Source organism: Ornithorhynchus anatinus, chromosome 2, assembly GCF_004115215.2.
Source record: "Ornithorhynchus anatinus isolate Pmale09 chromosome 2, mOrnAna1.pri.v4, whole genome shotgun sequence".
NCBI classification, from domain to species: domain Eukaryota; kingdom Metazoa; phylum Chordata; class Mammalia; order Monotremata; family Ornithorhynchidae; genus Ornithorhynchus; species Ornithorhynchus anatinus.
Window position 1 is genome coordinate 145,151,282 of NC_041729.1, and position 17,047 is coordinate 145,168,328.

Consider the following 17,047-nt stretch of genomic DNA (forward strand, 5'->3'; position numbering starts at 1 on the left):
TTTTCACCTGTGCCCCTGAACTCTGTTAACTGTGGTAAAGTAAGGCCCCTCTCAAATTAAATATATAATAATAATCTTGGTACTTGTTAAACACTAACTTTATGCCCAGCACTGTTCTAAGTGCTGGGGTAGATTCAAGTTAATCAGGTTGGACGCGGTCCCTGTCCCACGTGGGGCTCACAGTCTTAGTCCCTATTTTTTCCAGATGAGGCAACTGAGGTCCAGAGAAGTGAAGTGACTTACTCAAGGTCATACTGCAGACATGTCAGAGCTGGGATTAGAACCCAGGTCTTACTGACTCCCAGCCCCCGTGACTCCACTAAACCACGCTGCTTTCTGCCTTCAAGAGTCTTAAAAATAATAATTTCAATAGAGTAATGGATATAGCTTTTATTCCCTCAAAATTGTCATAGGGTCAGCAAGAGAATAATTGTTGAGAGAAAAACACATTTTATATTTTCTTGAGTCATTCATTGCTTAATATAAAATAAATGTACATTCAGAGAAAAACTGCTTAATCACTGTCTCATCTGGCTCCTGCAGTTGTTCATTTTTAGTTTTTTGATATGATGTATTTTGCAATCATTTTCCTTAATCAACATTTTATTGTGTTTCCTACATACTCAGGAAAGAGAACAAAGGTAATTTGTGTTTTTACCATTTTCTATTTAACAAATGAAAAGTAAATTTGAGGACAGGAATTCAGAGGAAAGCTAATGAATTCTTTCTGAGATGAAAGATACAATGTGAGCATTTGAGTTCTTTCGCTCTGTGGGAGATCTATTCTGCTAGACTCGCATTCTCTTTTCATCTTTGTTCTAATTTTTTTCTATGTTCAGGCTCCTTGACTTCTATAGGGCAGTGTGTCCCTTTCATTTGTGGGTGCTGGTCATTTGAAGCGAGCAGTCCTATGCCAGCGAAAATGGCTTCAGAGTTGAAACACTTAATAATTATGGCATTTGTGAAGCATTTACTATGTGCCAAGCACTGTACTAAGTGCCAGGGTAAATTCAAGCTAATCAGATTGGACACGGTCCCTGACCCTAGGGGGCTCATGGTCTGAGGAGAAGGAGTAGGATTTAATCTCTGTTTTACAAATGAGGAAACTGAGGCACAGAGAAGCTAAGTGACTCGCCCAAGGTCACACAGCAAACAAGTGACTCCTAGGCTCGTGATTTTTTCACTAGGCCAAGAAGATCAATGTAAGGTTCATGCTAAATATGCATACTGCATTCTTCTAACATATCAAAAACCATTTGAGTGCCTTTTCCTGAGGAGCGTTAAACTGTTGACAATATTATTAAACTCATTTTGGGCCTCTTTAGGTTCATTAAAACTGAGTGACTGAAAAGGCCATTCAATAAGGCACATTTAAGTGCCCATGTCGGTTTTCCACAGTTCATTCTTATGGTTTGCCCAGTGGAACTGTAGTAGTTCAGAAAACACTTGCACGAAGTGGTTGGGGGTCAATTAATCAGTGGTATTCACTGAGCACCTACTGTGTGCAGAGCACTGCGTTACAAGCTTGGGAGATTGCTGCAGAAACAAAGAAAAAAATGGACCCTGTCTTCACAGGACTTTCACATCAATGGGTGAGAGAGGCAAACATACATTATTTACAAATAGAGGGAGGAGAAGGAGGAAGAACAAGGATAAAACGGGTAGGAAGACAGGTATGTGAGGGTGAAAGAGTGAATAAATATTGAATATACTGACAATCAATCAACGGTGTTTATTAAGTGCTTACTGTGTGCAGAGCACTGTACTAAGCACTTTGGAAATACAATATGGCAGAGCTCCTAGACATGTTCCCTGACCACAAAGAGCTCACACACACAAATACGTGCGTTTGTGTGTGCATATGTCTAAGAACATAAGCCTGGTGATGGGTTTAAATATCCACCGCTATGGGGTATATTCACCCTCCTGGCAGACTTGTATGCAAGGAAGCAGAGACTTCAACTCTTTTTGTTTAATCAAGAAGCCAGTAAATTCGAGCAATTGCAAGCGGGGGAGAAGGAATACAGAGTGCTCCCCTTTGTCTACTCTTTCCCACTGAAAGAAGCAAACAGGGAGCTTTTTCACTTGAAAACAAACAACTCTGCAGACACTCGATCCTTCTTTTATGGTATTTTTAAGCGCGTACTATGTGCCAGACACACTACTAAGCGCTGGGGCATATCCAAGATAATCAGGTTGGACACATTCCCCATCTCACAAGGGCCTCACAGCCTTAATCCCCATTTTACAAATGAGGGAACTGAGGCCCAGAAAAGTGAAGTGACTTTTCCCTTGGTTTATCTCATGTGGCAGCCAAGTTCAGCAGCTGTGGCCTGGAGGATGCGGACGGTATCTGCTAGCCTGGAGCCGGTCTCCTCTGGCCAAGGAATTTGAATCGAACGGGCCCATTCGAGTCAGTGGATCAGAGATGGAATTCACAATGGCGGCTGTTTTTACTTTCTCAGTCGTTGACCCCTGAGATGGGTGGCGACAGCGATGATAATAATAATAATGGTGGCATTTGCTAAGCTCTTACTATGTGCAAAACACTGTACTATGCGTTGGGGGATACAAGGTGATTAGGTTGTCCCACATGGGGCTCACAGTTTTAATCCCCATTTACCGATGAGGGAACTGAGGCCCAGAGAAGTTAAGTGACTTGCCCAAAGTCACACAGCTGGCAAGCGCCGGAGCCGGGATTAGAAGCCATGACCTCTGACTCCCAGGCCCGGGCTCTTTCCACTCAGCCACGCTGTACAAGTAAAATAATAACCATTCATTCATTCAGTCTTATTTACTGAGTGCTTACTGTGTGCAGAGCACTGTACTAAGCTCTTGGGAAAGTACAGTGCAGCAATAAATAGTGACATTCCTTGTGGTATTTAACTGCTTACTATATACCAAGCCCTGTTTTAAGCACTGGGGTAGATACAGGGTAATTAGGTTGGACACAGTCCCTGACCCACATTGGGTTCACACTCTTCATCCCCATTTTACAGGTGAAGGAACTGAGGCACAGAGAAGTTAAGCGACTTGCCCAAGGCCACACAGCGGACAAGTGGTGGAAGGCACAAAAAAGTTTCGGAGTCACAAGTTTGGGATTTAAAACCTCACAACTGGGGCTCTCCAAGAGCCCATTTGTTTTTTAGTGATGGCATTTGGTCTGTGTGAGAGCAAAGGACCGTTTGAGTGCTTGTTGAATTTTCCTGAGCGCCTAGTACAGTGCTCTATACCCAGTAGTTGCCCGCTAAATACCACTGATTGATTGATTAATTGAGTAGTGGGCAGGGAACACTTCTACCAACTCTTTTATATTGTACTCTCTTAAGTACTTAGTACAGTGCTCTGCATATGTAAGTGCTCAATCAATACCATTGACTGATTGATTGACTTGTTCCCTAGGGCACAAAAGTATCTCAAGCCAACCCCCACCTTAATCTCTTCTGCTGAAATACAAGAAACCTTTCTCTTGTTTATCCTTCACCGAAAATGGAGAACTCCTCTCTCCCCGTCAAACCTCATCATATACTTGAAGACATACCCGCCCCCCCCACCCCCCATATTAGACTGTAAGTCCATCAAAGGGCAGGGTTTGTCTCTATCTGTTGCCGACTTATACGTTCCAAGCGTTTAGTAAAGTGCTCTGCACATAGTAAGCGCTCAGTAAATACTATTGAATGAATGAATATTTATGTGTTCCACAGTCTTCATCTGTGCATAGAGAAGCAGCGTCGCTCAGTGGAAAGAGCACGGGCTTGGGAGTCTGAGGTCATGGGTTCGAATCCCTGCTCTGCCACTTCTCAGCTGTGTGACTGTGGGCAAGCAGCGTGGCTCAGTGGAAAGAGCATGGGCTTTGGAGTCAGAGGTCATGGGTTCGAATGCCGGCTCTTCCACGTCAGCTGTGTGACTGTGGGCAAGTCACTTCACTTCTCTGTGCCTCAGTTACCTCATCTGTAAAATGGGGATTAAGACTGGGAGCCCCACGTGGGACAACCTGATTCCCCTGTATCTACCCCAGCGCTTAGAACAGTGCTCTGCACATAGTAAGCGCTTAACGAATATCAACATTATTATTATTATAATTCTCTGGGCCTCAGTTACCTCGTCTGGAAAATGGGGATGAAGACTGTGAGCCTCACGTGGGACAACCTGATGACCCTATATCTACCCCAGCACTTAGAACAGTGCTCTGCACATAGTAAGCGCTTAATAAATACCAACATTATTATTATTATTATCTCCTCCCAAGTTCCATTTTCCAACCTGTTCTTTCCTTCTGTTTCTTTTGTTTTCAAAGTGAGGTACACCTTGCTTGAGATCTCAAACGTTGAGCATCAGTGAGATCAGAGCATTAGGTATGATTCAAGGAAACATCATAGATGTAGATTGACGGCTTCATGATCCAGATGGTGACCTTATTTTTTTATTTTTTATTTTTTACAATTTAGACAACTGGAAAGAAGAGGTTGTAGTAATGGTTTAATGGATCCCAAATACTTGCAGTAAATGCAGTACAAGCACAGTCAGACTGGTTAATCTGACTCTAAAAATTGCCATCAGAAAAGGTCTTTGAGAAATGGAACTACATTATTGCCTTTTTTATGTACACATAAAACAATTACTTGAAGTAATTTTTAAAGCTTCCTCCATAGCTACAGTAACAAAAATCATGTCATTTTTTATTTTAAATGTTGTTGTTAAACTTTTCGATAGGCTTGCTGTGAATCCCACAGTTCGGGTCAAAAAAAAAATAAAAATCTTGGAACTTTATTGGAGGCCAGGGTCAATTTAATTTAGTGGGAGAGAAATGCCAGTTTCAAAGTCTCCAGATGTCAATCACTAAGTTTGGATGTCCAGGCTTTGGTTGGGCAGCCCCAATTTCTAGCCTTCTTTTATTGTGATCTTATCTTTTATTGAAGAGTTCTTGAACAGATGAAGGACACATTAATCTTCAAAGAAAGATGTCCCGGGAAGCAACCCATGCAGAAAAAGAATGGATCTCGCTTTCATTTACCACACTGATGAGTAGAGTGAAAATAGGGATCTTTCTTTAATTGCCTTTTTAAGCGCTCAACTTGAAGGTGTCCATTTCCTCCTAGGGTAGCCCCTTTGGGTCCAGAAATCCTGGGATGAGAAGCAAAAGGCAAATCAATAACTTGCCACTCAACTAATTAGCTGGTGCTTTCATTTGGCGGTTGAATTTTAAATGAATATATTGAAAACACATATAAGTTCCTACATGATTAAAAAATCCATTTTGTAATTATTTAAAATATTAACAAATATATAATGTAATTGAAATGAAATCAGCAGTGAGAATTGGCGCTTCACCGTCTCTTTCATTTAATCGCATTTATTCAGTGCTCACTGTGCACTGTGTGCAGAGCACTGTACTGAGCGCTTGGAAAGTACAATGCAGCGATAAAGAGAGGCAATCCCTGCCCACAACGTGAGCTTTATAATTGCTTCCTTCCTTCCCTGCTGAAGATGGACACAATTGTTCTGCCAACTTTATAAATAAGTGGTTACGTCGACAAGGCTTGCTGTCAATCGGTGGTTTTTATCGAGCACTCACTATGTGCAGAGCACTGCGGTATAACAGAGTTGGTAGTCACATTTCTTGCCGAAAACAAACTCCCAGTAGAGAACTAGACTAGACAAGTGACTTTTGAACGAGCCCAATCCATTGCAGCCGTTCTGGGCCATGCTACATATAAAGTGAAGTAATCAATAAGTGCTCAAGAGGACAATTCAGGTCAGCTCTCTACTGATGTACAAATATCTCTGAGACCCTTATTTTCAGTTAATATTTAGAAGCCAGAGCCACCAGGAAAAGGATGCGTTTGAAGTTGCTGTCTCTTGCTATTTTCTATTCTTGAAATATTCCTAAAGCCTCCTAGATTTATTTGTCCCAGTTTCATTTTCATTGCCTTGTGTGTTGGATTTAGAGCAAAGTGTTTGAAATCTGCAGCAAAGGCAGGGTGGGAGGGAGGAAGAAAGTTGCAGAGGCATATTTTTTGTTTGTTTTCAGTATTTTTGAAGCACTTACTTTGTGCCAGGCATTGTTCTAAGCACAGGGTAGATACAGGGTAATCGGGTCGGATTCGGTCCATGTCCCACATGGGACTCACAGTATAAGATGGAAGGAGGAGGATTTAATTACCATTGCCCAGATGAGGTAGCTGAGGCCCAGAAAAGTGAAGTGAGTGGCCCAAGGTCATTCAGCAGACAAGTGGTGGAGCTGGGATTAGAACCCAGTTCCTATGACTCCCAGGCCTGTGCTCTTTCCACTAGGCCACACTGTTCACTGTTAAGGTAAACACCGCTACTACAGCCTACGCTTATCCAAGGATGGCTAAGCACTATGTGGGCAGAGAGTAGTATTTATTGAGCACATATTGTGTACAGAGCACTGTACTTAGCGCTTGGAAGAGTACATGCCATAATAAGCAATTATATTGTCTTCCCATAACGAGCTTACAGTCATTCATTCAATGGCATCTATTAAGTGCTTACTGTGTGCAGAGCTCTGTACTAAATTCTTGGGAAAGTACAATACAGCAATACAGAGAGACAATCCCTGCCCACAGTGAACTCTCAGTCTAGTCGGGGGAGGCAGACATCAATACAAATAAATAAAGTTACCGATATATATGTAATTACTGTGAAGGTAATAATAATGATGGTATTTGTTAAGTACTTACTATGCGACAGGCACTGTTCTAAGCGCTGGGGTATATACAAGTTTATCAGGTTGGACACTGTCCCTGTCCCCTGTGGAGCTCATGGTCATTCATTCATTCATTCAATAGTATTTATTGAGCGCTTACTATGTGCAGAGCACTGTACTAAGCGCTTGGGATGAACAAGTCGGCAACAGATAGAGACGGTCCCTGCTGTTTGACGGGCTTACAGTCTAATCGGGGGAGATGGACAGACGAGAACAATGGCAGTAAATAGAGTCGAGGGGAAGAACATCTCGTAGAAACAATGGCAACTAAATAGAATCGAGGCGATGTACAATTCATTAACAAAATAAATAGGGTAATGAAAATATATACAGTTGAGCGGACGAGTACAGTGCTGTGGGGATGGGGAGGGAGAGGTGGAGGAGCAGAGGGAAAAGGGGAAAAAAGAGGGTTTAGCTGCGGAGAGGTAAAAGGGGGGTGGCAGAGGGAGTAGAGGGAGAAGAGGAGCTCGGTCTGGGAAGGCCTCTTGGAGGAGGTGAGTTTTAAGTAGGGTTTTGAAGAGGGAAAGAGAATCAGTTTGGCGGAGGTGAGGAGGGAGGGTGTTCCAGGACCGCGGGAGGACATGGCCCGGGGTCGACGGCGGGATAGGCGAGACCAAGGGACGGTGAGGAGGTGGGCGGCGGAGGAGCGGAGTGTGCGGGGTGGGTGGTAGAAAGAGAGAAGGGAGGAGAGGTAGGAAGGGGCAAGGTGATGTAGAGCCTTGAAGCCTAGAGTGAGGAGTTTTTGTTTGGAGCGGAGGTCGATAGGCAACCACTGGAGTTGTTTAAGAAGGGGAGTGACAGGCCCAGAGCGTTTCTGCGGGAAGATGAGCCGAGCAGCGGAGTGAAGAATAGACCGGAGCGGGGCGAGAGAGGAGGAAGGGAGGTCAGAGAGAAGGCTGACACAGTAGTCTAGCCGGGATATAACGAGAGCCCGTAACAGTAAGGAAGCCGTCTGGGTGGAGAGGAAAGGGCGGATCTTGGCGATATTGTAGAGGTGAAACCGGCAGGTCTCGGTAACGGATAGGATGTGTGGGGTGAACGAGAGAGATGAGTCAAGGATGACACCGAGATTGCGGGCCTGAGAGACGGTCTCAATCCCCATTTTGCAGTTGAGGTAACTGAGGCACAGAGAAGTGAAGTAACTTGCCTGAGGTCACACAGCAGATGAGTGGCAGAGCCAGAATTAAAACCCATAACCTTCTGACTCCCAGGCCTGTGCTCTAGCCACTACACCGTCCTGCTTCTCCAAGGGAGATGGGCATTAGGTATAGTAGATGCATCCTTTATAGAGTACCTACTTTATGCAGTACACTATACCAGACTCCTAGGAAATACAGAATAAAAAGTGAGTCATTCCTTGCCCACAGTTATAATAATGGTACTTGTTAAGTGCTTTCTATGTGCAAACTGTTCTAAGTGCTGGGGTAGATACCAGTTAATCAGGTTAGACCCAGTCCTTGTCCCACATGGAGCTCATACTTTTACTCCCCGTTTTGCGGATGAGGGAAATGAGGCCCAGAGAAGTGAAGCGACTTGCCCAAAGTCACACAGCAGAATATGTGGTGGAGCCAGGACTAGGACTCAGGTCCTTCTGACTCATTCGTTCAATCATATTTATTGAGCACTTACCATGTGCAGAGCACTGTACTAAGTGCTTGGAATGTACAATTTGGCAACAGATAGAGACAATCCCTGCCCAATGACGGGCTCACAGTCCAGTGCTGCTCCCAGTGTGAGGTTAGACTTTAGCAGAGGAGTAACACCAAATAATGTTTTTAACTGGAATGGTCAGATTAAATGGGCATTCATTCATTCATTCATTCAATCATATTTATTGAGTGCTTTCTGTGTGCAGAGCACAGTACTAAGCGCTTGGAATGTACAATTCGGCAACAGATAGAGACAATCCCTGCCCAACAGCGGGCTCAGAGTATGCATGGTCCAGTGGCAAGAGCCCAGGCTTGGGAGTCAGAGGGTGTGGGTTCTAATTCCAGCTCCATCACTTGTCTGCTGGGTGACCTTTGGCAAGCCACTTCACTTCTCTGGGCCTAAATTTCCTCATCTGTAAAATGGGGATTAAGACTATGAGCCCAGCATGGGACAACCTTACTACCTTGTATCTACCCCAGTGCTTGGAACAGTGCTTGGCATCTATAATTCTATTTATCTGTTTGGTTGCTATTGATGCCTATCTATTTGTTTAGTTTTGTTTTCTGTCTCCCCCTTCTAGATTGAGTCCATTGCTGGGTAGGGATTGTCCCTATCGGGTGCCAAATTGTACTTTCCAAGCGCTTAGTACCGTGCTGTGCACACAGGAAGCACTCAATAAATACGATTGAATGAATGAATGAATATAGTAAGCGCTTAACAAATACCATTATAATAATAATAATGTTGGTATTTGTTAACAAAAACTCCTCACTCTAGGCTTCAAGGCTCTCCATCACCTTGCCCCTTCCTACCTCTCCTCCCTTCTCTCTTTCTACCGCCCACCCCGCACGCTCCGCTCCTCCGCCGCCCACCTCCTCGCCGTCCCTCGGTCTCGCCTGTCCCGCCGTCGACCCCTGGGTCACGTCCTCCCGCGGTCCTGGAACGCCCTCCCTACTCACCTCCGCCAAACCGATTCTCTTCCCCTCTTCAAAACCCTACTTAAAACTCACCTCCTCCAAGAGGCGTTCCCAGACCGAGCTCCTCCTCTCCCTCTACTCCCTCTGCCATCCCCCCTTTACCTCTCCGCAGCTTAACCCTCTTCTTCCCCCTTTCCCTCTGCTCCTCCACCTCTCCCTTCCCATCCCCACAGCACTGTACTCGTCCGCTCAACTGTATATATTTTCGTTACCCTATTTATTTTGTTAATGAATTGTACATCGCCTCGATTCTATTTAGTTGCCATCGGTTTTTACGAGATGTTCTTCCCCTCGACTCTATTTATTGCCATCGTTCTCGTCTGTCCGTCTCCCCCGATCAGACCGTAAGCCCGTCAAACGGCAGGGACTGTCTCTATCTGTTGCCGACCTGTTCATCCCAAGCGCTTAGTACAGTGCTCTGCAAATAGTAAGCGCTCAATAAATACTATTGAATAAGTGCAGAGCACTGTTCTAAGTGCTGGGGTAGATACAGGGTAATCAGGTTGTCCCACATGAGGCTCACAATTAATCCCCATTTTACAATGAGGTAATTGAGGCACAGAGAAGTGAAGTGACTTGCCCACAGTCACACAGCTGGCAAGTGGCAGAGCTGGGATTCAAACCCATGACCTCTAACTCCCAAACCCGGGCTCTTTGGAGTGAGCCACGTTGCTTCTCTGTAATATATACATGTATATATATATGTGTGTATATATATATTCATGTAATATATACATGTATATATATATATACACACATATATATATATCTTATGTTAGGAGTATGGCCTCATGAGAAGGGCCTAGGAGTCTGAGGCCCTGGGTTCTAATCTCCACTCCACCACCTACCTGCACCCTCAATAAATCCAACTGATTGATGTGGTGAGTCGGAATGAGAACCCAGGTCCTCTGCCTCTCAGGCCCATCAGGTCCCTGCTGCTTCCCTCTCACCAGGCGGCAGCTGGCCGATGGTTGCGGGCTTCGTCTCCGTCCTGGCCCATGCCGCGGCCCCCCGGATTTCGGGTTAGCCTCTAGATTTCAGCCAGCCTGGCGGCAGAATGGGTGAGGCAGTGCTGACTCTCCACCCCGTGTCCCTTTCCCCCTCAGTAACTCCCCCTCCGAACTAACAGCCACCAGACAACCGTCGGGTCCCCTCCCCAAGAAGGAAACAAGCCGCTTACACCTGCTCCCATGAACTCTTCAGGCTGAATCTTCTGAATTGGGGATAGGAAAGCAGGTGACTTAGTGGCAAGATTGCAGTCCTGGGACTCAGAGGACCTGGATCCTAAACCTGGCTCTGGAAAGTACTTTGGGCAAGTCACTGGTCTGTGCCTCAGTTCCCTCAACTGCAAAATGGGGATTCAGTACTTCTTCTTCCTACTTTGGCAGTGAGTCCGTGTGATATTTAATAATAATTGTGGTATTTGTTAAGCTCATGCCATGTGGCAAGCACTGTAATAAGCACTGGGATCCCAGTCTGTAAGCTCACTCTGCACACAGTAAGCGCTCCACAAATATTACCGATTGATCCATGAACTCTTCTCTTAATACCCACTTCCCTCTATCCATCGGCACATCTGATGAAGCGTAGGTTACTCACTCCCCAGTTGGCACCTCTCCTTTCTCCCTCTAGATTGTAAGCTTGTTCTGGGCAGAAAATGGGTCTGTTTATTGTTGTGCCGTACTCTCCCAAGCACTTAGTACAGTGATCTGTACACCGTAAGCACTCAGTAAATACGATCGACTGACTGTAGTGCCGCGTAGGTGATGATTGGCTTTGTGTTTCCACAGGCGTTTGGACAGTCATTTTCCATTCACCGCAAAGTGGCCGAGGATGGCGAGACCCGCGAGGAGACTCTCCTGCAGGAGTCGGCGTCCAAAGAGGCCTACTATCTGGCCAAGATTCTGGAGATGCAGAACGAGCTGAAGCAGAGCCGGGCTGTCGTCACCAACATGCAGGCGGAAAACGAGCGTCTCACAGCTGTCGTGCAGGATTTGAAAGAGGTAAAATTAAAAAAAAAAAAATCCCCGTGGGTTTTTGGCGGAGAGAGAGCCACATTTTGCTTGAAGCTGTAGAACTGTTTAATCGGTTTATTCCTCCGGATGTAGTGTGGCATTCTCCTTGGAAACAGAGCATTCCCTTCCCAGCCTCACAGCACTTACGTTTGTCCGTATCTGTAATTTATTTATTTCTATTTAAGTCCGTCTCCCCCCACCCCGTAGGCTGTAAGTTCCTTGTGGGCAGGAAATGTGTCTGTTGATTGTTATACTGTACTCTCCCCAGCGCTTAGTAAGTGCTTAGTAAGAGCTTAGAGAAGCAGCATGGCTGGGTGGAAAGAGCCTGGGCTTGAGAGTCAGAGGTCATGGGTTCGAATCCCGCCTCTGCCACTTGTCAGCTGTGTAACTGAGCAAGTCACTTCACTTCTCTGGTCCTCAGTTACCTCATCTGTAAAATGGGGATTAACTGTGAGCCTCACGTGGGACAACCTGATGACCCTGTATGTACCCCAGCGCTTAGAACAGTGCTGTGCACATAGTAAGTGCTTAACAAATGCCAACATTATTATTATTATTATTATTATTATTAGTACAGTGCTCGGCACCCAGTCATGTCCAATTGAATGAATGAATGAAAGGAGTTGCAAAGAAAGCAGACACAGTGTCTGATCTCAAGGGGCTTGTGCTCGAATTAGGAAAATGAGGCAAATCCTCATTATTTCAAAGGAAGCCCAGGTGTTGAAGAGCAATAGAAACACTGTGAAATGCTCCTCTGTGGAACATGCTGGGCTTTTTCAGTGAAGGGATTCATCATCACAAGCCTGAATGGGGTCTCCATCCCACCCCGTGGTCTCTCTGCCCTGCGTGGACCCTAAAGCGGGGCAGCAGAATGGCCTAGCAGATAGAACACAGGCCTGGGAATCAGAAGCGTCTGGGTTCTAATCCCGACTTTGCCACCCGGCTGCTCTGTGCCCTTGGACAAATCACTTTGTCCACGTGGGACTGTATCCAACCTGATTAGCTCGTATCTACCCCAGCACCTAGTACTGTGCTTAGTACATAGTAAGCACTTAAAGAATACCATAAAAAAGGCTGACTGGGAGCCTGGGGAAGGGGACACCTCATTCAGCTGTATTTATTGAGTACTTATTATGTGCAGAAGATTGTACTAAGCGCTTAGGAGAGTACAGTATAAGAATAGACACATTCCCTGCCCACAGTGAGCTTGCAGAGGACTGTACTAAGCACTTGGAAGAGTACAGTATATCAATAAACTTATTTATTGCTCTTGATTCTATTTATTGCTATTGTTTTTGTCTGGCTGTCTCCCCCGATTAGACTGTAAACCCGTCAAAGGGCAGGGACTGTTTCTATCTGCTCAGGGAAGCAGCTTGGCTCAGTGGAAAGAGCCCGGGCTTGGGAGTCAGAGGTCATGGGTTTGAATCCCGCCTCTGCCACTTGGCAGCTTTGTGACTGTGGGCAAGTCACTTCACTTCTCTGTGCCGCAGTTACCTCAACTGTAAAATGGGGATTAACTGTGAGCCTCACGTGGGACAACCTGATGACCCTGTATCTACCCCAGCGCTTAGAACAGTGCCCTGCACTTAGTAAGCGCTTAACAAATACCAACATTATTATTATTATTATCTGTTACCGATTTGTACATTCCAAGCACTTAGTACAGTGCTGTGCACATAGTAAGCGCTCAATAAATACTATTGAATGAATAAACCGACACATTCCCTGCCCCCATCGAGCTTGCAGAGGACTGTACTAAATGCTTAGGAGAGTCCAATATAATAATAAACAGGCACATTCCCTGTCCACAACTAATCTAGACACTGCGTGTGGATAGTCATCTGTATATGTCCGTCGTGTTAAATGTTCTGTTTGTTGGTTGAAACTAAAAGCATGGTGACAGTTCGTTTGTTGTTTATGTGTTGGTACTTTTTTGCTACAAGTGCTCTCTACTCCCTGCGGGCATGTTAGGGGCATGCTTCCACCATTCAGTAATGCCAAGGGTTGTGAAAGGAGACGGTGTGTGAACTGATTGCGGCGACCCTCTGGGAAACGGCGACCTACCATGTGTGGATTTGTGTATATGTCTGGGGAGGGGGGAACCTTCTCACCGTCCCCCGATCTCACCTATCCCGCCGTCGACCCCTGGGCCACGTCCTCCAGCTGACTCGGAACACCCTCCCTCCTCACCTCCGCCAAACTAACTCTCTTCCCCTCTTCAAAACCCTACTTAGGGCTCACCTCCTCCAGGAGGCCTTCCCACACTGAACTTCCCCTTTTCCCTCTGCTCCCTCTGCTCCACCTCTACCCCCCGCCCTTCACCTCCTCTCAGCTAAGCCCTCTTTTCCCCCCTTTCCCTCTGCTCCTCCCCCTCTCCCTTCCCCTCCCCTCAGCACTGTGCTCCTTCGTTCAATTTTATATATTTTCATTACCCGATTTATTTTGTTAATGACATGTACATCGCCTTGATTCTATTTATTGCTATTGTTTTAATGAGATGTTCATCCACTTGATTCTGTTTATTGCTATTGTTTTTGTCTGTCTGTCTCCCCCGATTAGACTGTAAGCCCATCAGTGGGCAGGGATTGTCTCTATCTGTTGCTGATTTGTATATTCCAAGTGCTTAGTACAGTGCTCTGCACATAGTAAGCACTCATTAAATACTATTGAATGAATGAATGAATGTGCGTGCAGGTGTGCTGGAGCATAGGCTTGAAAGTCAGAGGACCTGGGTTCTAATCCCAGGTCTGCCACTTGCCCGCTACATTTTGATGGGCATGGCATTTTACTTCTCTTAGTGCTCAGCGCTTAGAAAAGTGCTTGGCACATAGTAAGTGCTTAACAAATACCATAATTACTATTTATTATTATTATTATTATTCTCATAGAGAAGCAGCATGACTCAGTGGAAAGACCCCGAGCTTGGGAGTCAGAGGTCTTGGGTTCTAATCCCGGCTCTGCCACTTGTCTGCTGTATGACCTTGGGCAAACCACGTAACTTCTCTGGGCCTCAGTTCCCTCATCTGTAAAATGGGGATTAAGACTCTGAGCCCCACATGGGACAACCTGCTTATCTAATATTCATTCATTTAATAGTATTTATTGAGCGCTTACTATGTGCAGAGCACTATACTAAGCGCTTGGAATGTACGATTTGGCAACGGAGACAATCCCTGCCCAGTGACGGGCTCATAGTCTAATCGGGGGAGACAGACGACAAAAACAAGACAACATAATCATGATAACTAGAATCAAGGGGATGGACACCTCATTAACAAAATAAATAGGGTAACAAAAAATGAGCACAGTGCTGAGGGGAGGGGAAGGGAGGGGGGAGGATCTACCCCAGTGCTTAGAACTGTGCTTGGCACATAGTAAGCACTTAACAAATACCATCATTATTATTTTTTATTATTATTCTCAGTGCCTCAGTCTCTTCATCTATCAAATGGGGATTCAGGACTTGTTCTGCCTCCCCTTAGACTGGGAGCCCTTGTGACAGGAACCGTGCCCAACCTGATTGGCTTGGATCCGCCCCGACGCTTAGTACAGTGCTTGGCACTTAGTGAATGCTTAACCGGTCATATTTTATTGAGGGCTTACTGTGTGCAGAAAACTGTCCTAAGGATTAGGGAGGGCCCAGGATAATAGGGTTGGTAGACACAGCGAGCTTGCAGTCTAGAGGGGAGACAGACATTAATAGAAATAAATAAATAATAATGTTGGTATTTGTTAAGCGCTTACTATGTGCAGACCACTGTTCTAAGCGCTGGGGTAGATACAGGGTGGGCAGTACATAAGTGCTGTGGGGCCAAGGGAGGGTTGAATAAAGAATATGAATTCACATGCAGAGGCGATTGGAGAAGCAATGTGGCTCAGTGGAAAGAGCCCGGGCTTGGGAGTCCTTTCATTCATTCATTCATTCAATAATATTTATTGAGCGCTTACTATGTGCAGAGCACTGTACTAAGCGCTTGGGATGAACAAGTCGGCAACAGATAGAGACAGTCCCTGCCGTTTGACGGGAGACGGACAGACAAGAACAATGGCAATAAACAGAGTCAAGGGGAAGAACATCTCGTAAAAACAATGGCAACTAAATAGAATCAAGGCGATGTACAATTCATTAACAAAATAAATAGGGTAACGAAAATATATACAGTTGAGCGGACGAGTACAGTGCTGTGGGGATGGGAAGGGAGTCAGAGGTCATGGGTTCTAATCCCAGCTCTGCCACTTGTCAGCTGTGTGACTTTGGGCAAATCACTTCACTTCTCTGTGCCTCAGAGACCTCATCTGTAAAATGGGGATTAAGACTGTGAGCCCCACGTGGGACAACCCGATGAGCTTGTATCCCTCCCAGCGCTTAGAACAGTTCTTGGCCCATAGTAAGCGCTTAACAAATACCATCATTATTATTATTCTGAAGGGAATGGGAGAAAAGGAAATGAGGGCTTCGTCTGGGAAGGCCTCCCGGAGACCTGCTTTTAATAAGGCCTTGAAGGAGGGAAGACTGATGGTCAGTTCGATATGAAGGGGAAGGGAGTTCCAGGCCTGAATCAGGGCGTGAGCAAGGGGTTAGCGACGAGATAGACGAGATCGTTGCGTGAATTCGTTGCTCTCAGAGGAGCCAAGTGAGTGTCCGGGTTGTAGTAGAAGATCAACGAGGTGAAAGAGAAGGGAACGAGCTGGTGGAGTGCTTTTCAAGCCGATGGAGCAGGGAGTCGGAATTGCAGCATGTGAGAAAAACCTTCCGGTGTGTGTAGCATTGTACCCAAAGCAGCATGACACTCCTAGTCATGAGTGGAAACAAGAGCGGGCGGGGTAGGAGCTGGCAGTCCCGGAAAGGGAAGGGAAGCAAGGATTTTGCTAAGATTGAATCCACGGTGGAAATAGCAGGGAGAAGGCTCCCTGAAATGGCTACAGTTGTTTGTGATAGGTACAGTCTGCAGTGACAGCGGAATTTCAGTAACCATGTGCAAGCCTGATACCTCGAGTGAGCAATAAAATGGGGAAGTGAATCGATCAGTCAGGATTGATTGAGCACTTACTGAGTGCAGAACACTGTACTGAGCTCTTGGGAGAGCACAGTACCATAGAGTTGGTGCACTCACTCCCTGCCCACAATGAGCTTCGAGGGACTGTCTCTGTTTATGGTTATTGTGTAATCTCCCAAGCGCTTAGTACAGTGCTCTGCACTCAGCAAGGGCTCAATAAATACGATCGAATGAATGAATAAATGAATTTAGATAAGTGAAGCTGAAAGCTCGGTATGAACAGAGAACGTTTCTGTCTGCCAACTTGGTTATATTGTCTTCTCCCAAGTAGATACAGAGAAGCATAATGGCGTAGTGGAAAGAGCCCGGGCCTGGGGCCAGAAGGGCCTGGGTTCTAATCCTGGCTCCACCACGTGTCTGCTGTGTGACCTTGGGCAAGTCGCTTCACTTCTCCGTGCTTCAGTTAACTCATCTGTAAAATGGGGATCAAGACTGTGAACTCCTTGTGGGACAGGGCCTGTGTCCTACCTGATTTGCTTGAATCAACCCTAGAGCTTAGTACAGTGTTTGGTACTTAACAAATACCACTGTTATTATTATTATTATTAAAGTGCTTTCCTCATAGGAAGAGCTCAATCAATATCACTGAGGATGATGAAAGCAATCAATAAATACCGT

The 17,047-nt window shown here is 45.6% G+C and overlaps 1 protein-coding gene across 7 annotated transcripts in view; it reads left to right on the forward strand.

Annotated features, from left to right (window-relative positions):
- BICD1 (BICD cargo adaptor 1) overlaps positions 1 to 17,047 on the forward strand; it is a 259,987-nt gene that overhangs the window by 87,381 nt on the left and 155,559 nt on the right. For all 7 annotated transcript variants that reach the window (XM_029057749.2, XM_029057750.2, XM_029057751.2 and 4 more), the window contains exon 2: positions 11,148 to 11,360. In XM_029057749.2, coding sequence (XP_028913582.1) covers positions 11,148 to 11,360 — 213 coding nt within the window. The remainder of the gene's footprint in view (positions 1 to 11,147; positions 11,361 to 17,047) is intronic.